This window comes from Triturus cristatus, chromosome 12 (assembly GCF_964204655.1).
Source record: "Triturus cristatus chromosome 12, aTriCri1.1, whole genome shotgun sequence".
Taxonomy (NCBI): Eukaryota; Metazoa; Chordata; class Amphibia; order Caudata; family Salamandridae; genus Triturus; species Triturus cristatus.
The window spans coordinates 96,936,419-96,960,689 of record NC_140595.1 but is presented as its reverse complement, the minus strand read 5'-3'; the positions used below and the strand labels follow the sequence as shown (position 1 = coordinate 96,960,689).

The 24,271-nt window shown below is 47.6% G+C and overlaps 1 protein-coding gene across 1 annotated transcript in view; it reads right to left on the bottom strand.

The window, feature by feature from the left end:
* The window catches only part of HORMAD1 (HORMA domain containing 1), an 863,212-nt gene that overhangs the window by 422,432 nt on the left and 416,509 nt on the right, over positions 1–24,271 (bottom strand). Inside the window, exon 9 of the mRNA XM_085638767.1 lies at positions 13,807–13,958. Coding sequence (XP_085494893.1) covers positions 13,807–13,958 — 152 coding nt within the window. The remainder of the gene's footprint in view (positions 1–13,806; positions 13,959–24,271) is intronic.

Sequence of the window (24,271 nt, the reverse complement as noted above, 5' to 3'; positions counted from 1 at the left end):
ATTGAGAGGGCTGCGAGTAAGAGGAATTGCGCTGCTGCTGATATCCGCCTCTGTAGGAGGGGAGGCCTCTACCCCAAGCTCCACAGAAGGGGACCTTGCAGTACTGTTAAGTCCCAAGGGATTTTGCAGTTTCAGTATCCTTTTTTATATCCTGCAGCGCATTATCAATGTGCTTCCCAAAGAGCGCTTTGCCATCAAAGGGAAGGTCCAAGATCTTATTTTGGACTTCAGGCTGAAACCAAGTAGCACAAAGCCAGCCTTGGCGCCTAAGGACTGCTGCCCCCGCTAGGGATCGGAAAGCTGTTGTGCCATTGCGCAGTCTGTTATTTCCGAAGATGTTCTCTCTCCCTCCTGGAGGATCTTCTTAGCTTCCACTTTAGAATCCTCTGGCAACTGGCCCTGATAAGGGGACAGATCACAACACATCTGGCGATCATAGCTTCCGAGAATTGCTAAGGCGTTGGCTGCTCTGGCACGGAGGCTAGACATAGAAGAGAACCTCTTCCCGGCATTATCCAACCGCCTGCCCTCTTTATGCGGAGGTGTAGTGAGAAGGGCCGCCGGATTTTTAGATTTTCTCTGGGCCGCTAGACAAATTACGGAATCCGGTTTAGGTTGGCTGACAAGACAAGCTGGGCTATCCTCGGGGGCCTTGTACTTCTTTTCCAGACGAGGCAGAACAGGTATGACTGAGGCAGGCGTCTTCATCACCTCGAGTCCTTCATCCCAGGCGTGACCCACAATAGGGACAGATCGCACGGACTTTCGGTATGCTTGCTTAAAGTCGTACAGGAAACATTCTGACTACACCAATGGTATGGGCAGATCGAATCGTTTAGACGTTCTCTCCATTAAATTATGAAAAACCCCAATATTTGCAGGGGGGAATCCGCCGGCTCCGGAACAGGAGAGGCGGGATCTGAATGATGTAAGCATCCCATTCCCTGGCAGGATCCTGAATAGTTGTTGTACCCTGGTCATCATCAGATGTTTCATCCTGGACAGTAACCACTGGCTGCGGTTCAGGTAAGTCTGGCAATGAAGTTTGAGGAGGAAGTTGAGGTGTCACCGGATGAGCAAGTGGAGTAGGAGGCACTTGCACTGTGTCCTGGGCAGGAGATTGTGTAGGAAATCTCCGCCTGTAATCCGATAGCATGAATTGTAAGTCTGTGATGAGGGAGGATGGCATACAGACCATCTCCTGCTGATATTGCTCCTGAGATCTTAACTGGGGCTCATATTGTTGCTGCTCCGTGTAGTACTCTTCCGAGTCAGAGTCCTGGTATTTGACATGTAGCTATGATGGGCTAACGGCAGCACCATAAGGACCCCGTCATCGTCCTCAGAAAACTCCTCTTCTAGAAGGAGAGCAGGAGGCAGAGGTGTCACTTTCCTGGGAGAAGTCATCTCCGGTGTAATGCGGCATCTCCGTATTGAAAATTGCCACATTTTGTATCGTCGACGAGGTTGTCGTCGACGATGTTTGAGTCGTCGACAGAGAGAGGGAAACCGAAGACGGACCGTCGTCGAGACTGTCGTCATGATCATGCTGGAAGCCGCCGCCGTGGTAGCCGTCGACACCATCACTGACGGAATAGATGTTGTCGTCGTCGACGAGCGAACTTCTTTCTCAGCTTTATCATCAGGTGGGGCAGAAGCTGGTTTATTAAAAGTTTTAGGGCCCGATGTAGGTAAAACCGAAATACCAAGTTCCTAATAGTGATTTTTACCGATTCGCTATTAAGAACTCAGTATTTCCGATGTAGATAAAAAAACGCTAAAAGTTAGCGAATCGGAAAAAATCGCTAATAAAAATACCAAATTCTCATTACTGAATCGGTATTACCGATTCCATAATACCGATTCGGTATTTCAAAAAATTGTAAATTTGTGCTTCAGCCAATTCTGTGCTTCCTGATGACCTCACAACCAGAAGTGGCCACACCCATGCAGCTGCACTGATCCTGAATCTGTTGGAGAGGCAGGGAGCAGGAGCAAAAGCACAGGAGCTGCACAGCTAGCACCTAGCTGATACACAACATCAGAACCATGGACTCACAGGAGAAGGGGAAGGATGCTGGAGAAAGAAAGCGCAAACACAAAAAAGAAGCGATGGTATGATCTCGGGAAACATGCCAAGGAGAGGGTGGCCGACCGGATGTAACAAGCCAGGATGACAGGTGGGGGGACCTCAACAGCGCCTGCACCGACTGCATTAGAACAAATGGTGGAGTCCACCCTCCAGCCGGAGAGCATCAGTGGCATCTGAGACGTGGACAGTTCAGCCACAGGGTCCAACAGACAAGGTAAGGTGCATGCACAGCATGCTGTGCCCACTCCCTAAACCCAATCCCCCTGCAAGAATCCCACTCCAGACCATGTTTTGCCTAAAATCAAAATGCATCATGGGAGATGTAGTCCCTATCAACTAATAGCACATCAGTCAGTCCACAAAAAGCTTATGCATTTCACACAAATCAATACATAAGCAAGAGGGGGACAGACAGCTAGATTGGCAGTCATGACATTTATTTGAAGGCAAATGCTGCCAGACAAGTGAGTAATAAATAGTACATTCTGTATCCACAGGCGAAACATTGCGCAAGGCTGCAGAAGGGGAGACAGGAGAGGCTTCCAGGGAGAAAAACACACTGGAGGAGGATGTCCTATCACCTGCTGATGCCACACCACCACCACCACGTGCCAGGAGGTATACAGTGGGTACCCTCCAGGTGATGGAGGGCACAGATGATGAGAGCCAGAGAGCACAACAGACCCCGCAGGATGATAGACAGGCATCTGTAACACAGTCTCCCATGGAGGTTGGCAACACAGGTGCACGTAGACGCCGACAAAGGGCACACAGTCCTGAGGCAGAGGAGTCCAGTGTCTTCTCTGGTCTGGAGGGGCAGATGCTTAAAGTGCAGCGCCTGCAAGGAAAAACAATTATGGCAATGCAACGCCAGATGGTGGCAAACAATAGACACATCAATTACATGAAGGAGGCCATACACTGCCTCAACAACACCGTGGCAGAGGGCATGAAGGAGATGTCTGATGCTCTGAGGCTGTTTTGCAGCAAGATTGACAGTGACCGTGGTGCAAGGCGCAGAGACAGACAGAGACTGGAAGGGCATACTAAGGCAGTTAACAGGCTGTGCAATGCCAGCCATGTCCTCAGCAGGCGCTCAGTGGCCATGCAATTGGAGATGGCCAAGTGCAGCCGTGAAATCACTCAGGGGTTGGTAACAGTCACCAGTGCTTTGGAGGTGCTTCAGACCAACCAAATTGCTGCCACAGGGTCGGAGATGGGGCTGAGAGTGAGGAGGCAACAAGCCGCAGCAGCATCACCCCCCCCCCCCATTACAGAAGAACAGGAGGCGCAGTGGTAGGCACGGTTCAACCGCAGGACACAGCACTGGCGAGGACAGTGTGCCTGCTGAACGCAGCAGTGCTGCGCGTAGGCACAGGAGATAAGCACTGCCATCACATTCCATTGTGTGGCGGGTGACGTAACCCATTGGACACAATGCTAGGACTAGGGATGTTGCATGGTGGAGTGACTATGCCATGTTTGGCTTGACCAGGCACTGTGAGGCCATCATATTGTTGCGGTGTGCTGTACAATTGCCTGACTGAAGGTCAATTAAACGCCGTCACACAATTGCAGTTACTAGCTTTGTCTCATTACTTACTCAGAAATAGTTGTGTGTGATCTCTGCCAGTCTCTGTCTCCCATCGGGTGCAGCTGTGACGCCTGCAGCGCTGTGCTGTGGTTGGGGACATTCCTCATCGTCTGATTCACTGATTTCCACGGGTGTACCCCTCTTTGTGGCAAGGTTATGCAACATGGCACATGCAGCTATCATTTTGCAGCAGATCAGGGGCCGGTACTGCCGTGCATCTCCACTTTTGTGGAGGCAGCGGAACCTGCTTTTCAGGAGTCCAAAAGTACACTCCACCACATTACGCGTAGATTTATGTGCCACATTATATCTCCTTTCACTTGGGGTAGATGGGTTGAGGTACGGAGTCAGGATGAAAGCACACACCGCATATGCGCTATCACCTAAGTGTAAAAGAAAGGAAAATTATTCACAGTCAGCAATCGTTGCATCAAATGTATACTTCAGGGTGTGTCACGTGGATTTACCTAGCAGGTAGCCTTCTTCAAATTCACCTGCAGCAAGACGGGTATAGATCCTCCTGTTCCTGAATATGTAGGAATCATGCGTGTTCCCTGAGAATTTGGCAACTATGTCGGTGATGATGTGAGGAGCAACACATATAACCTGTACATTTATTGAATGTGTGGATTTGCGGTTGCGGTAGATGTACTCAGTCGCAGCGGGGGGGGGGGGGGGGGGGGGGGGGGGGTGCCAGATTGGTATATGTGTTCCGTCAATGCACCCTATGACGTGTGGGAACTGGGCCTTCTGATAAAAGTCCATCTTGGTCTTATGCAGTTCTGCCTGTGTGCTGGGGATTGGATATAGTGTGGTATCCTTTGCAACATGGCGTCCAGGATTGTATTGAAGAAACGTGACAGGCAACTCTGTGAGACTCCACCAGCCACAGCTATTACCCCCGGTAACTGCCGGATGCCGGTAGGTGCAGGCAACAGGGTACCTGTACATGTGGAGGTATTGCGTGCGCCCTTGGTGTCTGGTGCTCCAGGATTAAGTGCAGGTCCCGTATCAGGTCCAGGCGAAGCCTGTACCTCTCATGGATTTCAGCCTCTGTGAGTTGGAATAAGGTGATGCGCAACCTGTATACGCATTCCTGTCGTCTCCAGATCCTTTGTGCTGCAGTTCGCATCCTTAACCGCCTTGCTATGACGTAGAGGGCTGCCATTGTGTTCAGGCTGATGCATTCTGGGGCTGTTTATATGCTGCGCACCTGGTTACCACCTGCTTTGAGTTTGTGGTAATTTGCGACTCTTAATTAGCGATTTTTAAAGGATTCGGTAATAGCGAGTTTATGTACATTACTTTAGCAGTACTTTATTTTGCTAATCACTAAATAGTGAGTCGGTGTGCCATTTTCGCTAAATAAGGAATCGCTAGTTGTTTTCCGTTGTTTTTAGCGATTCCTTATTTAGCGATTCGGTGTTTCTGCCTCTACATCTCACCTGGGTTAATAGCGATCGCTAACGCTGAAAGTCTGCGATTTTCAGCGTTACCGATCACTATTTGGCCACCTACATCTGGCCCTTAGTCTTTTCAGAAGAAGGAGAAGAAGAAGAAGGCACCTAGCTTGCCTTCTTTTCAGGTACCGCTCCTGGGACAAGTCCTTCCCACTCCTTTACACCTATGTGAGGAGATTTGATGGGACTACGCCTGTCAGACCTATGAGAGGTCTTTTGTAAGGCTTTGGAAGGGGGTTCTGAAGAAGTAGAAGGTGAAGACATACCCCTTTTTTGAGACCTCTTGGATGAAGTAGCCGATGAAGCGTCATCACTGTCACTGGAGACAGTATGCTTCCGTGACTTTAGCTTCTGGTCCTGCAAGGTCTTTGAGGAGAAGGTCCGACAGATCTTGCAGTCAGCCGTCTTATGGTCAGGATACAAACAATAAATATAGTCTTTATGTTTGCCCTCCACATAAAGTCTCTTCTTGGAGCAGGTGGCATAACCATTGAAGAGAGTCTTCTTCTCATTGTCTGACATGCTGAACACGTAGTGTAGTTGAAGAGAAAGATCAGGTTCAAAATAAAGGTAAATATTGAAGAAACTGAGCAGAGCTCAGTGGAGACTCCCTTGCACAACGTGCAGTAGAAAATCAGAGGCTCTGAGGCTCTCCCAGGAAGGTTCTATGGGGTGAGGCTGTTCTGATTGGCTGTTCGTTTTATTTGGTCTCTTTTACAAAAAGAGGTGGATATGCTGCAAAACAAGAAGAGGCCTAGGCCTGATTCTTTTTTGTACCTTTTTTCTATGGCTATTTTATGTATACCAGAGACTCCCATCTCGATGACGGGGAATGATACAAGCAATGGGAATCTATGAAAGTTCCAATACTGGAGTAATTAGCTGATGTTTTAGGATTTGGGAAGAATGATTTTAGTACAATCGGCTCGTTAAGATGAAAGTCTGAGAGGACATTAGGTCTAAACTTAGGGTTGGTGTGCAGAATTACCGTATTGTGTTTAAACTGTACGAATGGCTCCTCGGTAGTGAAAGCCTGGGGTTCACCAACTCTCCTTGCTCATGCAGGAGCCAGGGGGAGAGCGACCTTTCAGGACAGGAACTTTTTATCCTTTTTATGCATAGGCTCGAATGGATGCTTCATCAATTGTGCAAGCACTGTGTTAAGCTGCCATGTAGGAGCGGGAGCTCTCACAGGTAGAAAAGTCCTGAATAATCCTTTATGGAATTGCTTTACCAGTCTGCTGGACCATCAAGATGGAATCTCAGATGATCTCCGGACACAAGAGATAGCGGATAAGTGTACTTTGACAGAAGCATGAGCCAAACCTGTACGTGCTAGATGCAGGAGGTATGGCAAAATATATTCTGGAGATGACCAAAGAGGGTGCACCTTAGCTGATCTGTACCAAATACAGAATCTTTTCCACTTTAAAGAGTATGCTTTGTGGGTACTGTCCGCTTGAGCCCGAGATAGGACTTCTCTGCATTCCCGTGGGATCTTTAAGTGCTGAAAGTCCGGAGACTCAGGAGCCAGGCGGATAACCTCAGAGAACTGAGGTCTGGATGTTGTACTTGTCCCTTGTGTTCATTGTTAATAGAGATAGAATCGGTTTGAGGGGTATCAGAGGTTGCAGTGAAAGAAGATAAAGTTCTGTGTATCAGTGTTGGCAGGGCCACGCTGGTGCTATTATGATGATTTTGCAGGGCTCCGCCTTTATCTTCTATAGCCCCCTTAGAAGGAGAGGAATGGGAGGAAAAGCGTAGGCAATTATGCCGGACCATGCTATTGAAAAGGCATTCCCCCATGATCCCTGATGGGGATGCCAGCTTGCGAAGTACTGGCATTTGGCGTTGCCGTAAGTTGGAAACAGGTCTATGTTTGGTTTGCCCCACCGGGAGAAGATGTTGTTGAGAGTGCGTTGATTCAACTCCGACTCGAGGCAGGATATTTGTAGCCTGCTTAGCGTGTCTGCTATGGTGTTCGGTTTTTCCAGTACATACTCTGCTGTCAGAGACACCTTGTGTTGAACTGCCCAGTTCCATATCAGCTGAGCTTTTTGAGACAAAGGAAGAGATCGTGTTCCCCTTGCTTGTTTAAGTAGTGCATTGTCGTAGTATCATCTGTCCTGACAAACACTGAAAAAAACCTTATTCCGGGTAGGAAAGCTTATAGAGAATGGGACACTACTCCTAGTTCGAGAAGTTTTATATGAAGATTCCGATGAGATGGTGGCCACTTGCCGCTGATCTGAAGTTCTTGTAGAAAAGCTCCCCTGCCTTTCAAGTAAGCATCTGTTGTTATCATCAGGGGGAGAGGCTTAAGGCAGGAATGGCAAGTCTTGCGACAGATGACAAGGTTGTGTCCACCAGAGTAGTGAGGAAACCATGGGTGGAGTTATTCGAATTAAGTCATTGAATGTTCCCTTGACTGACACCCACTGGATGTTTAGAGCTTCCTGGAGAGGAAGCATGTGCAGGCGACAGTGAGGGACGAGAAAAATACAAGAGGACATCATGCCCAGGAGAGATTTGTAAAAGTGTACAAAAATAACCTTTTTTTTGTGTGCAGTTCACCAAAGTTATTAACCTCTGCTGTCTTTCCAATGTGGGATAAGCCTTGTTTAAGGCAGTATCCAGTATGGCTCCTAAGAAAGTTAGTCGCTGAGAGGGTTGGAGGACTGATTTTTCCTGATTTAAGGTGGGGCGTAGCTGACAGAAGAGGCGCAGACAGGCCTTGGTTGATGCTCTTGCAGCCCTGTAGGTAGGAGCCTTGACTAGCCAGTCGTCGAGGTAGGGAAAGATTTGGTGATGATGTTGCTTGAGTTATGCTGCTACTTGCGCAAGCCATTTCGTAAAAATGCGAGGGGCCGATTTGAGCCTGAAAGGTAATACTTAGAATCTGAGAAACGTTTTGTGTTTCTTGTGTATGGGTATGTGGAAATATGTGTCCTGAAGGTCTAAGGACGGCATGTAGTTGTTTCCGTTGAGAAACTGCAACAAATCCTGGATGATGATCATGCGGAACAACTGTTTCTTGAGGAATTTGTTGAGACTTCTCAAGAATTGGTCTCCACTTTTTTGACTTCTTGCGAACAAAGAAGAAACGGGAGTATAATCTTTTCCCCCTCTGGTGAAACGGAGCGCTTTCTATTTGCTCCCTTTTGAATCATGGAAACAACCTCTAACTTTAAGAGGTGTAAATGCTTGTGAACAAGAGGTTGTGGAGGCGTTAGGGGTGGGGTTTTTATATATTCCAGAGAATGACCAAATTGTACTAAGTCTAAGACTCATCGATCTGTTGTAATTTGTTTCCAATTTTACAGGTAATAGGAAATTTGACCTCCTACTTTGGTAGGAATTGGAGGAACAGCAGCTGGCATTAGTAGAAGGTCATTGGCAACGGTTAGTATCTTTGCCCTAACCTGCAGTCCTGTTTTCCCTCTGAAAAAGGACTTGTTGTAGCCAGCTCCAGATGGTTGTTGTTGGGGAAACTGTGGCCTATATTGTTGGCTGGAAGAGGTCTAAGTGGGATACCGTTACTGTTGGTAACCTCCTCTGTAGGATGACTGACACTTGCCCCGTGCACCATGAAAAGGCATCTTTCTATACTGCAGAGTGCCAAAGACCTTAGCAGTGTCTTTATCTTTCTTTATTCCTTGTAACCCTTCATCGATGTGTTTTTCAAAATGTTCCTCCCCGTCATAAGGCAGATTTAAAATCTTGGTCTGAACTTCAGGCCTGAATGTTGTAGCTTTCAGCCATCCCTGATGTCTTAAAAACTGCCCCCCCCAGACCAGTTGCCGTAAACCAGTGAATGCGATGTCCATCGCACAATCTACGATCTCTGAGGCAGATTTTCACGCATCAGCAGTATTTTCCTAGCTTCTTCTCTGCTGGTAGGTTATTGATGTAAGTGGCAATATCTGACCACATTTGCCTATTGTAACAGCCTAATAACGCCACGGAATTAGAGGTTCTGACCGTTAATGCTGACATTGCCGAGAAGCGCTTGCCTATGCTATCAAGCCTTCTACCTTCCTTGTCTGAGGGTGCTGATAATGGTGCCGAAGGGTTTCTTGATCTACGTTGCCCCGCTTGTGATACCATCAAGTCTGGTTTTGGATGACACATGAGACAAGGAAGCATCATCAGGAGCCTTATACTTTTTATAGTCTTGGTAATACTGGAGGCACTGCTGCTGGATTCCGCATTATTTTCAAACCATGGTCCCAAATATAATCGATAATGGGCATGGATCTGACTAATTCGCTAAAAGGCTCCTTGAAATCATAAAGGAAACAGTCCTGCTGATGCACAGGCATTGGTAACTCAAAACGCCTGGCAGCTCTCTCCAAGAGGTTATGGAAACCTCCTTTGTCCTCTGGAGGTGAATCAGTTTGTGGTGGAGACAGCGACGCTGGTGGAGGAATTATGTAATCGTCCTATTCGTCATGTTGTGGTATCTCACCTTCCTCCTGCTTTTCTTCGTCCTCAGAGGATGATAGTTGTTGTAAAAGTACTTCTGGTTGAGGAGGAGGTGGAGGTTGACTTTGCACCGCAGGAAGTGGAAGAGGTGCTTGTGAAGGAGACAGCGATGTTGGTGTAAATCTCTTTCTGTAATCCGGTAACATGGATTGTAAGTCTGTAACAAGAGTGGAGGGAAGACATACCATATCTTGTTGAAGCTGTTGCTGATGGCGTTGGTTAGAGTAATAATATTGTTAGCCATAATACTCTTGTTCATCTGAGTCTTCGTGGTGCTTCACGTTAAGCTCTGATGGGCTTTGAGCTGCCCCAAAGAGACTGTAATCCTCAGAATAATCATCATCATCCAACAGATGTGTTGGCAACAAAAACGAAACTCTACTTGGTGATGTCAAAGAAGGAGTTAGTGTTTTTTGCTTCACTTTTTGGTGAAAAAACAATTTCTTATTTTTGATGTTGGGGTCATCGACGAGGTTGTTGATGCAGTTGTCGTCAGTGGTACATCTGACTGGCTTCTGGAAGAGACTGTCGTCAACGACGATGAGCCGTTGGCGACGGCAAGCTGCCTCGACAATGACAATGGGGGCGCCACAGTTGATAAAGGCATGGACGTTATTATAGCTGTCGACAATATATCCACCGCTGACGCAGCAACTGATGGGATGATGGCTATGATTGTCGGTAGGTTCGTCGTCGACGCGGGAATCACCGTCGACGTTGAATGCTTCGTTGACTATGACTTGGAAGACATAGTCATCTTTACCGTCAACAACAAAGGGAGATGAGGCAGGCTTTTTGAAAGTATGTTTAACCTTCACAGGAGGAGTAGAAGGTTCTGAGGCCAGTTTCTGAGATGATTTTTTGGCAGAAACTGGATCTTTATCCTGTTGGTATTGAGGAGGCAACCTAGAAGGGGTGCCATGTTTTTGGGGACCTTGTGAAGAATTTTTGTGAGCCTCCTTTGGAGGTTGCTGAGAAGAATGACCTGCGGAGTCAGGAAGCGGTCTTTTTTTTAGGTGTTTTCGAAGAGCACCGTGTAGAAACATCACTCTCCTCATGAGAAACAGGATCATCTCTGTCTTTAAGCCTCTGCAGCCACAATAAAATTCTCCCTTCACGATCTTTTAGGGTCTTGGTGGAAAACGTGCGGCATACTTTGCAATCCTAGATCTGTGGTCTGGATAGAGACAATAAAGGCAATCCTTATGGGGATCATCAATATGTAGTCTCATCTTCCTGAAGAGGCCTTTTTTAGGTGTTTCTGACATGGAAGCGTCAGTTTACTTCACCTAAGAACAGATACAGTGATCTGTATAATATATATAACTGTAGTGAAGAAAAAGAAAAAAACTTGTAGAAAGGTAATGCCAAAGAGTTGTGAGGATAAACTGAGCAGAGCGAAGTGGAGACTCCCTAGGATGACGTGTGGTAGAAAATCAGAGGGACTGGAGCTTCTCTCAGGAAGGTTCTATAGGGTGGAGTCATCTGATTGGTTGTTTTCTAAGTTTGACCCTTTTTTAAATAAGGACACGTATATGTTACTAAATAATGAGCCCATAGGCCTTTAGGTTCTATGTCTATTTGGACATTACTTTTTAAATGTACAGAGGACTCCCATCTCGACGAAAGGAAATGGTTCAAGCATGTGAATCTATGAAAGTTCCAATACTGGAGTAATCTTGCCATTCATTATTGTTTTGTCATTATGTATGACAGCAGGAATTGTCAGTTTACTGTCTGTTCCTGCCAGACGACCAATCAGTTCAGGACCACTGGGTTCTTGCATATGTTCTATATTTCATCTTGCCATAACCACTTTCATGTTTCCAAAGCCATTGTAACTTGTTTAATAATGCTTTAAAAAATTAAATTAAATTGAAGTAAATAAGATGAAGGAGGCAGGATGGTCCCGGTGGAATAGAGGAAGATGCGAGTCGTAGGAAAGACTGGTACAGGTGAACCACACAGGGCAGAAGTTGTTGCCCACAGAAAATAATTTCTGTACGAGATCCACAGACAGAAATCTTTTGGTTGAGGGGGATCCAGGTCTATCACCGATTTTATTCCTTTTATACATAAATGGATTAGAATCAGCCCTTACAAATAAAAACATAGATATCCCTCTACTCTATGCAAACTATGCTTCTTCACTTACTTTTGGCCCGAAGCCACGCATGATGCTCAGTGTATACCAACAAGAACACCCTGTTGCCTCCATCCAAGAATGTTCCTACTTGGGTGTTCTTTCTGATGCCAAAGGGAACTATCCCCCTGTGAAATTAAAGCCTCCCATAGATAGGGGTTTTTCTACAGTTTAAGCTCCTGTATTGGGAGTAAACCGATGGCTGGCCTGTTGGAGGAGCACAGAAACAAATGTCTCCCTATTTTCACTTATAGGGCGGGATTTTGGGGTACTCGAAACTAGCTCCCTCCAGGGAGAGCAAAATAGGGTGCTAAGGCGCACCTCTGTCCTGCTAAACCTTTATAACACGTGCATTTATAACATGTATTTGTAAAGTGCACATTCATCCAGAAAGGCATCATGTACTGAATAACTGATGTCTATTGTTACCCAACTCAATGGTACTCATTTTATCGCTCTCAGAAGGATGAAAAACTGAGTGGACCCGCCGGGATTTGATCCTGTGACCATGAATTCAAATACAGGCCCCTACAGTGTAAACATGAGTCCACTAAGCCACAAGAACCAGCTTACTGTTCATCAAGCGTTGAGGGTGGAGTATGTGAAGGGGATCCTCAAAGTGGTCCCCCCTCACCCTGCGGTGTGCTATCTGGGAGAACCCACACGCCGATTTTAACAGAGAGGTTATCCTTGACTGCTTATCTAGTGTGAGGGCCCTGAAATTCCTTGGTTTCAATAAATTAAGTCAGAATTAACCAATCTAGGGAGATCTGACTTATTTTCTAGCCCCCTCCAGTATGACTAAATGGGACTTGGCTTGGGTCAAGAAGTCCTCCAAGGCCAGGTGCCAGCACACAGGAGAGGAATTTGAGGCAAAAAGTACCGTTAGGACTTAAATGAAGCTTCAAACCTCCCCTGTGTTGGAACTATACTTAGAATGGGCTGACAGCTCTTGGGACAAACTGCTTCTGACCAGATTCAGATTAGGTTTTATATGGGGGAACCTTGGCTTTCCACTTGGCCAGTTCGATCCTGCTAAGGTTTTACTCTTGTGACTAGTCTACCTCCCACCCCTCCCCCGATATTGCTGCGTTTTATTTTTTTTGTCAATTTTATAAAGCTTTTACAAAAAAAGTTTTAATTCCAGTTTTAAGACCGAGTGGTATCAGAAGAGGAGGTGATGCCCTGGTATATTTACAATAATTCAACTCTTTCTCACTCTGTGTAAATATCTGCGCCTTTTTAAAATGCGCCATCGCAACGAAGAAATATGTTATTTTAAGCAGGTGCTGCTCGGAGAGATACCTTTGTCCTGTATCGTTCTCGATGGGGTGGGCTTTCAAAGTTTAACTTGGAAGGTCGTACTCATTCTTGAGCTCTGTCTGTAAACTAAAGTGCTCTTCATATTTTTTGAGTCTGTTCAATTATATTTCTGCTCAGGAGGGGTGTAGCCGAGGCCTTTCGACACTATATGATGTGTTCTTGTTAGTTTATTAACCTGATGCATTATCATGTGCCTGCCATTGTATTTTGAATTATGAACTGCTGTTAGCCTATCATTTTTATTTGATTTAATCTTGTAATGTGAATGATTTTTGCTTTTATGGTTACTGGCTGTAGCCGAAATAAAGTTTTTGAAACAATACAATACGACTGAAGCACCAAGTTACAATTGATTGTTTCACTCATTTTTAACAGAACTTGAGTAAATCTTAATTCTTAATGTACTATTAATTTGACCGCCTGGCTTCATCCTCCTCCACTTCTAACACACTCCATCCTAGTTTGTAATCCACAGATGACTCAGATCATTTTGATTTTGTTGACATTCCCTTCAAAACATTTAGAGCATGACTATAAGCCAAAATACCAATTTTACAGAAAACTTAAGCACAAAGGTCAACTATCAGAAGGTTTTACAATAGAAAAAACTACAGTTTAACAATGTTAATTTGAACACCGAAAAATAATCTACACTGTTCACACATCACTTCAATGAAGGAAAAAAATTTAAAAGTCTGATGGGTTGTACCTTCATCGAAGTAGAAAAGTTTCATGGTCAAACAGACATTATTGGGCAAGGGACCAAGATTTTGCATAAGAACATAAAGTTTGCGAATAAGGAGGATACTTGATTTTTTCAGATCAGTACATGTCACACTGGTTTCTCGCTTGTTGCAATTACTACAAAGAAAATTCAGAATAAAAAAATTATATTAAAGCACTGTCACTTATTTATTATTTTATAAACATTCTATTTCCATTTATTTATTGTATTTTACCTTTACAACCAAACGTGAATATGAGCATTAGGTTAAGCTTTTTCCTCAATTTGAGTGGGTGTGAATAAGAACGGGCCACTGGCCCATATCAAACGAATAAGTGACTAACCTGTAAAATCAGTAATCCTGCAAACAAGAGAACCTATTAGGGAGTCGAGATTAAAAAACTGTTAAATCAAGGGGGCGTGGTCAGGAATATGGCAGGCGAGATGCGTTGGTGCGGAGCTCCGGCCAGGCCCAGGGATATCCTGCATTAATCATGTGCCCCTGTATGTAATCGACCTACGCAAATGCTGGCAGTATACTACTGATGTATGATGGATTGGCCGGGCAGGTTGCTACTTAACGGACCGCTGATGTAAGACGCTGTTTGGTCCATGGGAAGCTGAGGCCCACTGAGGACAATATAGCTGCGACCTGACGTGCCAGAGAACTGCTACGGTCGTTCGCCAGTGTCCGGAGCCTGAGGGGCGGGAGAACGGCCCTATCATGGCCCTGCACCGTCCGCATCGATCCCCTCTCCACCCCCTCCGGAGGAGCTGACCTGCAGGGCGTAGGACCGGAGCGGAGGGGCTGAATCGCGTCTGGAGCACTGAGGCCTGGGAAGCGGCTGAGGTGAAGCTGGCTCCGCTGAGGCCTGACGGTGGAGGAAGTTGGAGAAGCCGTGGGGGGCAGGCAGCCCGTCCTGGTCCCCGGGGATACCTTGCAGATTGAAGACTGTCTGATAAATATTGCAGCGACCTGCGCCTCCACCCCGCATTTGGCCTGGTGAGACGGTAGAGGCGGACGGGAGCCTGGGGGACCGGGGACGAGCTGGGACTGTCCCTGAGGCTGTTGGACCCACAGAGACACAGGTCCAATAGGCAAGGGGCCACCCACATACACCGGGCGGAGGTGGATGGCGTTAGGTCGGAGAAGCTGGCCTGGGTATTGGGAGCCCTAGTCTGACCGCTGTGGCCCCTGCGGCAGGGATCTGCTGGACTTGGCGTGCCTCTCTCCCTTCATCCACGGCTCAAAGGACCCTGGTTGGTGAAAACGTGTCATCCCCTCCCCCCCACCCCCCCGGACTACGGGGCGGCGTCACTGTACCCTGATCATAACAATATGGGTAACATTTAGACTGCCTAGCTGCTAGGAGGGAGGTGGAACGCAGCCCACTGCCTGCGAGTTGGTGGCCCTGGTTCGACAACTCACTAACACCAAGGAAATGACCAAGAATAAAGCCCCCAAGACAGGGACGACTCAACCGTTTTGTGAGTTTGGTGAATGCCCCCTTTCCCTCGGGGTCTGAGGCGCAGCCAATGCCGGATAATGCAGCCCTCCTCTTGGCTATACAGTCTTCCCGGACGACCCTGGAGGACTGAGTGGGTGAAGTACAGTCAGAGGTCACTCTACTGCGCCAGGACCTCCGCAATGTGGCAGAGCGAGTCACTACGGCAGAGTCACGAATATCAGAACTCAAAGACATTGTGGCCACTCTGCAAAAAGGAAGTCACAGAAGCCCGGTTCACCACGAAGGACATAACATGGCGGCTAGAAGACTCAGAAAACTGGTCCCGCAGGAAAAAAATCTTCGCTTTGTAGAATTCCCCGAGGGTGCTGAAGGCACGGACGTAGCGAAGTTCCTTGATAAATGGCTTCGCTCTCTCATTTCACAAGTCAAGTTCTCTTCCTGCTATGTCATAGAAAGGGCTCACCGGACCCCTGGTAGACCCCAATCTCCAAGCGCCACATCCAAAATTATCATAGCCCAATTTCAGAATTATCGAGATAGGGATATGATTCTGGCTGAAGGTAATAAACTCGCTGATATGATGTACGAGAACTCTAAAATACTCATATTCCAAGACTATAGTAGAGAGGTACACAAACAGAGGAGGCCCTTTGATTAAGTGAAGGCCTGATTTCAAGGACTACGGCTAAGATACATGCTTATGATCCCAGCCAAATGCAAAATCCTTTTTCAGAGGAAATCCCACTTCTTCCTCACACCTGAAGAGGCTTGGCACTGGATTGAGGAACGTCCCACCCTAAGGCGCATCCAGGGATAAAGCAGGGCTCCTGTTCTTATGCAACAGAAGGAGCCAGGCCTAAGAAAGATGTCGGCTCAGGAGCGGGAGATCACAGCGGGCCGCTTGACAATAGTTCTGACATGACGTGGCCGGGATGGCCTGGACAAGTCGTCTGTCTCCTCAGACTCAGAAGGAAGCCGGCCGTGAGAGGAGGGGCTGACAAGCGCAGCAGAGGTGGATGCCACACTTTCTACTGGTCACGAACTGGATTCTGAGACTACGCACTCCCTGGCAGCAGCCATCGCGGGGCTTGAGGGAGAACAAGAATGGACCTGGCAGGACATGATGACCCCGATCCACCAGCGACGTCCTAGCAGCACTTGATAATTCATCTGGGGCCTCAAGGCGATGAGCCGGCATTACCCAGAAGATTTTCACTGATGACTACTCTCTCCAGGGTTATCCTCTATTATTACCAAGATGACACACAGGTGGGAGACTGCATCACCTTGGGGCCTGACCCAAACACTCGCTAAGCTCTCAGAATCCAATTCACTGATGAGACCTACCCAGAGCCCATGCAGTCTCTCACTCACTACATTGGGACAGCCATGTACGGTAAAGCATTAGAGGAGGGCCCTATCTCGTCCCTATCATGGAACATAAACTGCCTGGGGGACAAGATCAAGAGAGGGCTAGTCACACAATATATATAGACATTCCAACTGTCTGTAGTATTTTTACAAGAAACACACTTCAAAGGGACACACTGCAAGTTTCTAGACAGGGGGGCATACCATATGGTGGCACATGCAGGCTACACATCTGGATCAAGGAGAGTCGCCATTCTACACCATAAGAACTCTCCCTTCACAGTCAATAAATAATGGATCAACACACTGGGCAGGTACCTCAGGGTGAGGGGTTTATGAGGTCACCGAGCTGTAACGCCGATTAGCCTGTATGCATCCCCAAGACTCCAGGCCCCCATGTTAGAGGAAACATCACATATTCTTCTAGAAGCAGGTTCCTCCTTTCATCTAATAGGTGGGGACTTCAATGATGTTATGGTCCCTACCCAGGATAGATCGAGGCCAAGCCTACTGAGTGCCCGTTCAACCCCTCTGGCTCCTATACAGAGGAAGAGCAGGGGCCTCTGCAATGGTTGTGGCCGAGTCACAATGAACCATACATCCTTATGGGCTATAAATGTCTTGACAGTGCAGCCTAGCCGGGCGTCTGTGGCTGCCTCAGTAGTTCATGTTTCTGAATTAATCAGACTGTTTCTCAAATTCAGTCTTAGAAGCTGCTCTGAACTGTTTGGGCAGCGCAACACGTCTCCAGGTGAGAGGTGCGAGAGGTACTGGAGGCAACTTATCTGGCCCGGGGTCTATCGGACCATTCTCCCCTGATTGTGCGCATAGGAGGAAGGGGAAGGCAGGGCATCTCCTGGAAAGTTAATGCCTTGGACATGGAGGTGGCGACTGGTCTCAGAGTATTCTCCAAAATTACCCTATGGGAGGCGTACAAGGCAGTCCTCTGGGATAGGGCATAGAACTTAGTGGCACAGAAACGACGTCAGGCATATGATGCTCTCGAAACTCTGGAGTCCCAGATACAAGAGCTAGAGGGTGGACTGGACTCAGACTCGGACCCCACTGTACTCCGACAACTAGCACTCTTTAGGAAGAATACCGCAGTCTGGAGCACAGTAATACAAAAGCACAGCTTCATGCAACACCACAAAAACTATACAATGCCAGAGAGAAGGCCGGTAGACTACTGGCCTGGTTGGCAAAGAAAGAGTTCGAGACCTGATGTGTGCACCGGGTGATCGGGCCGAGTGGGGAGGTGGTGGAATCAGACCGGGAAATCGCGAAAATGTTTGCACACTATTATAGGTACCTCTACAAGGACAGACCACTGCACACCCTGACGGAGGTCCAAAATGCAATAGCCTGCCTCAACACTATCAAAACCCCGGGAACCAACGGGTTACCCTCTAAGTTCCAAAAGAGATACATGGATCTCCTGGGTTCCCGGCTCCTTGATATGTTCCTAGAGGCTGACAGGGAAGGAGCTCTCCCCCCCGACCTTCAAAAGGCGACCATAAGAACAAGTTACTTACCTTCGGTAACGATGTATCTGTAAGAAACATTAGTTAGTTAGATTCCTCACCTTAGAATAGATACCCCTTAGAATATCCCCAGGCGTCAGGCTGGATCCGGAAAGATTTTCGTAGCAATACCCCTTGCGCGTCGCTAGGCGTCGTCTGCGGCTCCGCGTCCGTCGTTGGCGTCGTGCGCCGGAATGACGTCGGAGTACTTAGACGCCGCCCTCGCGCGCTGACGTCAGTTTTTGTACATAGCTTTCCGCGCCAGGAACGCAGTGCCATGCAAGAGACCGACACTGGTGCCAAAAAGTCTAGGGCCCTGAACAGGATGACCTTAACCCTAGATGTCGGTTCGCAGAGGGGGGAGGATGGGTGGGTCGGTGAGGAATCTAACTAACTAATGTTTCTTACAGATACATCGTTACCGAAGGTAAGTAACTTGTTCATCTGAAAGAAACATGTTAGTTAGATTCCTCACCTTAGAATAGATACCCCAGCAATACCAACCCCGGTGGAGGGTCTGCGAACCAAGATCACACCAGAAAGTCCTGGAGAACAGAACGGCCAAAGAAGCCATCTCTCCGGACTTGGCTGTCCAGGCAATAGTGCTTGGCGAACGTGTGCAGTGAGGCCCACGTCGCCGCCTGACAGATGTCCTGCAAGGGAACGCCCCATCCCAGGGCAGTAGTCGCCGCCGTGGTCCGGGTGGAATGGGCTCTCAGCCCAACAGGAGTGTCCTTTTTCGTCAAGGAGTAACAAACCTTTATACACAAGACGACCCACCGTGAGATGGTCCGCTTGTGTACGGCTCTCCCCTTCTTACAACCTACGTATCCAACAAAAAGTTGGTCATCCACCCGGAACTGTCTGTTGCGGTCCAAATAAAAGGACAGCGCACTTTTGGGGTCCAGACGGTGGAGCCTCTCTTTCTCTTTCGAAGGATGCGGAGGCGCAAAGAAGGTGGGCAAAGTGACCGATTGCCCCATGTGAAAGGGGGTCACCACTTTCGGAAGAAAAGAAGGAAGAGTCCGGAGGACAACCTTGTCCGGATGAACAGAAAGAAAGGGAGGCTTAGATGACAGAGCCTGGAGCTCACTCACCCGTCTAGCCGAGGTGTTAGCTACCAGGAAAGCAGTCTTAAGAGTCAGAAGACGAAGTGGACAATTGTGAAGGGGTTCAAAGGGAGCGCACATCAGAAAGGTCAAGACAAGATTCAAATCCCACTGAGGCATTACGAAGGGGACAGGAGGAAACATGTGAGTAATGCCTTTAAGAAAACGCGAAACAACAGGGGACTTGAAAAGAGAAGGCTGATCAGGAAGCCGTAAGAAAGCAGAGATTGCAGAAAGATAACCTTTCAAGGTGCCCAGAGCAGAACCCTGCTGGGCCAAAGAAAGAAGAAAGAGTAGAACCTCAGAAAGAGGGGCGGAAAGGGGATCCACAGCCTTTGCTGTGCACCATGACACAAATTTGTTCCACCTGCAGGTGTATACCGATTTTGCGGAGGGACGCCTGGCTGCCAGAATCACATCACAGACTTCAGGAGGCAAGTCAAATGGCATCAACTGTCGCTGCTCAATCTCCACGCATGGAGGTGGAGACTAGACAGGTTTGGGTGGAGGACCGTCCCCTGCTGCTGCGACAGAAGGTCCTCCTGAAGAGGCAGTCGTATCGGAGGATCGATTGACATACTGAGTAGCTCGGGATACCAGGACCTTCGTGCCCAATCCAGAGCCACTAAGATGACTTGGGCCCGGTCGTGCCTGATCTTCTTCAGCACTATGGGCAGAAGTGGTATAGGCGGAAAGGCGTACAACAGACCGCAACTTCATTCGCGACGAAAAGCGTCTCCGAGCAAGTGCCGCCTTGGAAATTCCAACGCGCAGAACTGCTGACATTGCGCGTTCTCTTCGGTGGCGAATATATCTAACCAAGGCTCTCCCCACTGCAGAAAGAGACCTTGCGCCACGTCTGAGTTCAGACGCCATTCGTGATCCATCATGCACCGGCGGCTGAGTTCGTCTGCTCTGGCGTTCAGAGAGCCTGCCAGATGTTGAACCACCAGGATGATGCCCTGGTGTTCCAGCCATGTCCAGAGGCGCAGAGCCTCCTGACAAAGGGTCCACGACCCCACCCCGCCCTGTTTGTTGCAATAGCACATGGCGGTGGTGTTGTCCGTGAACACCTGCACGACACTTCCCTGGACAGAGGGAAGGAAGGCTTTCAGTGCAAGCCGGATCGCTCTCAGCTCTAAGTTGATATGGAGTTGAGACTCCGCCGGAGACCAGAGGCCTCTGATATCCGCCTCTCCCATATGGTCCCCCCATCCCAGGAGGGACGCGTCCGTCACTACTACGTGCTCCGGTAGGGACAGGCATCTGCCCCTGACCCAATCGCGGTCCGTGAGCCACCACTGCAACTGTTTCGCAGTGCCCTCCGAGATCAAGACATGGTCGGAAAGGTTGCCTCGATGCTGGGCCCACTGAAACTTCAAGTCCCACTGCAGAGCCCGCATTCGCCACCTGGCGTGATGCACTAACAGGATGCAGGAGGCCATCAGCCCCAGAAGCCGCAGCACCAACCTGACCGAAACCCAGGATAGAGGCCGAAAGATGGGAATCAGAGCCTGAATATCCCGGACCCGCTGTTCCGGAGGATAAGCCCGGAACTGCGCCGAATCGAGAACCGCTCCGATGAAGAGGAGCTTCTGGGAGGGTCTCAGGTGCGACTTCGGCACGTTGATGGAGAACCCCAGCAAATGCAGGATGTCGGCCGTAGTCTGGAGGTGGGAGACGACTTGCTGGGGCGAGCCCGCCTTCAACAGCCAGTCGTCGAGATAGGGGAAGACTGGAACCCCCGATCTGCGCAGATGAGCTGCGACCACCGCCATTATTTTCGTGAACACCCGAGGGGCACTGGTGAGGCCGAAGGGGAGCACGGTGAACTGAAAGTGCTCCTGACCCACCGTGAACCGCAGGTAACGCCGGTGGGCCGGCAGGACGGGGATGTGAAAATAGGCGTCCTGCATGTCCAACGCTACCATCCAGTCTCCAGGGTTGAGGGCAGCCAGAACCTGAGCTAAAGTTAGCATTTTGAACCGTTCCTTCCGGAGGAATGCGTTGACGCTCCTCACGTCCAAGATAGGGCGTAGGCCCCCTTTGCCCTTCTTGGGAACCAGAAAGTCGTGGGAATAGCAACCACAGCCTACTTCTGGACCAGGAATGCGCTCGACGGCGTCTTTGGCCAAGAGGGCCGTAACTTCCTCCCGCAGAAGATTCAAGTGATCCTCCGATATACGGTGGCACTGTGGTGGCATGGCTGGAGGGGTCGTCTCGAAGGGGAGGGAGTAGCCCCTTCGGACGATTTGCAGCACCCACCTGTCCAATGTGATGGATCGCCAGTGGAGCATGACTTCAATGATGATCCGTATGATGCAGGAAAGAATCTTCATTAAAGGCATATGTGATTAGAATAGCAAGCACACCCTTTTTTATCCTATCCTCTCTGCTCAAATAGAGAAGAGAGAATACTAGAATGGCTAGTGCCAAAAAGAAAAGTTCACTGAAAAAGTTTGATGGAGCAGATGGACCAACTGCAGTGTCTGCTCTTGCACCGCTTGAGGGAAGGTTACTCACAGAGGCCCTGAGGAGGGGGGTAATCTCCTTGACGTACCAAACCCTCCTTAATAACACACCTGATCAATTGAAAGGCCTCAGAGAAAAGTGATGTAGGAGAACTAGAAGATATTGATTGGGAAGCAGCCTTGATGTATACCCGCGAAGAAGCAATAAAGGCATGACTCCACCTGATCCAATTTAAATTCCTGCATAGAGCTTATGATAGAAGGTGTCTTCACGCCATGGGGAGAGACCCCGATTCCTACTGCCTACGTTGTGCGGCTAAGGAAAGCTCCTAGCTGCACACAGTCTGGAGAATTCAACTGTACTGGGTAATTATCACGAGGGAATTATCAGCGGTGATTGGCACTCCCCTCCCTATGGGTCCTAAGTCTATTATCCAGGGAATCCCGTGTAATGTTGATCTGCCATGAACCCAACTACTATTCTGTAACTTGGCTTTGGTGGTAGCCAAAAGAGATATTGCCCACCACTGGGGATCAGCAGAAAGCCCTACGGCCCAGGAATGGAGAACTGCCATGGACATATACATGATAGCCGAGAGGGTGATGTACCTCAACAGGGGCTGCCCCATAAAATTTGGAGTAAATGGATCTTCCACAACTCTCTAGAAAGCCTGTGGTGGGAGGAAGGACATGACTAGTGACTGAGGGATGACTGTCATTATATCTGTAGCTGTGTGTTTGTGTTTCACAAACTACCTTTATCTTTCTCCTCAACTGCGATCTGGACTGGAGTGCTGTCGGTGGAAGGGGGGTTGTTGCATGTTATGCATTGCATTGTTTACTGATGTTGATACGGCGGTGGCCTCCTGGAAGTGTACTAATTATGTACTAATGCTGTGTCTTTGCTAGTTGGTCAATATCAATTCAAAATGTCAATAAACATATATTTTTTTTAAACGGTAACATTATGCACGGTCACTTTAAGGAGCCAATAGCTTCCATATCCCATCATGGTTTCTACTGGAAGTAACCAAAGATGTTCAGTTATTATAACAATGTCATAACACCCATATTCTGTAAATACTATAGCCACACAAACTCAAGGATCTAGGGAAATGGGGCATCACATATGACTTCAATGATGATCCGTATGATGCATGAAAGAATCTTCACTAAAGGCATATGTGATTAGAATAGTAAGCACACCCTTTTTTATCCTATCCTCTCTGCTCAAATAGGGAAGAGAGAATACTAGAATGGCTAGTGCCAAAAAGAAAAGTTCACTGAAAAAGTTTGATGGAGCAGATGGACCAACTGCAGTGTCTGCTCTTGCACGTGAAGAGTATTCCAAGAGCCTGCACTGCATATGTGTATAATGGAACATTTCTCCATCAAGGATAAGCACTTTGGGTTATCAGGTAAAGGTTTATTTGCTTGCAGAGTCCTTAGCATAATTCATTAAACCATCCAACTAGACAGGGACTGTTTTAATATGACTAACCCTATGCAAATGAGGCCAAAGCTGACAAAGAGCTGGCTAGATTTCATGGCCTCCCTAACAGTGTTGGGGTTACCAAAGGGAGACCAACAAAGAAATTGACTGGTTGATATGAATGTCTCAAGTTTTTGTTAAATAAAAGGGATATGTTCTCATAACCACTCTATGATAATAAGAAAGTGTGTGAGGTCCTGAAACGGAGAGAGCCTGAACCTTGCTCACACTTCTAGCTGATGTGATAGCCACCAATAGAGAGATCTTCACTCAGAAGGAGGAGAGAGCTTCCAAAGGGGAAGGAAAAGGAAAAGTTACATACCTGTAGGTATAGTTCTGCGTCATAGGTATCTTCATTTAAGTCATAAACCTTGAATAATTCCGTGCTGCCCGCGCGGACCCCAGAGCACATTATTCCATATATGTAGAATATCCAGGAAAAAGATCTGTATAGCGTTCATCACTGAAATACATTTTCCATTCATTTGCAGCGTAGACTGTCAGCGTTGTATTTTCCTGGAGAATGCTGGTAGAGACTACAGGAGGCAGGAACTGCAAACTTACAACACTACGATGTAGAACTATACCTACAGGTATGAAACTTTTTATTTCTGCATCGTAGGATATATATATATATATATATATATCTATATAAATATATATAAATCTTCATGAGCAACTATAAAGATCGTACAAGGGAGGCTATCCTGAACAATCTGTAGAGTAGCATAGGACAAGAAAACCTATTTGAAGAGGTTTCTTTCTTTTTTTTTTTCATACATTTAAAAAAAAAATTAAATCAAGGCTTGACAGACGAAAAAAACACGTTGCACATACATTGGCAATATCGTTACATTACAAGTGATGCTCAAGACATAGTGATCACGACTCATTAAATACAGTCCCCAATGAAACATATTCAGATGCCATTCACAATATCTTCTCTCAATCTTGGAGGTTCACATATCTCTCCCCTGTGAGTGTTCCATTGCCCCTAAATTTGCGACCATTTATT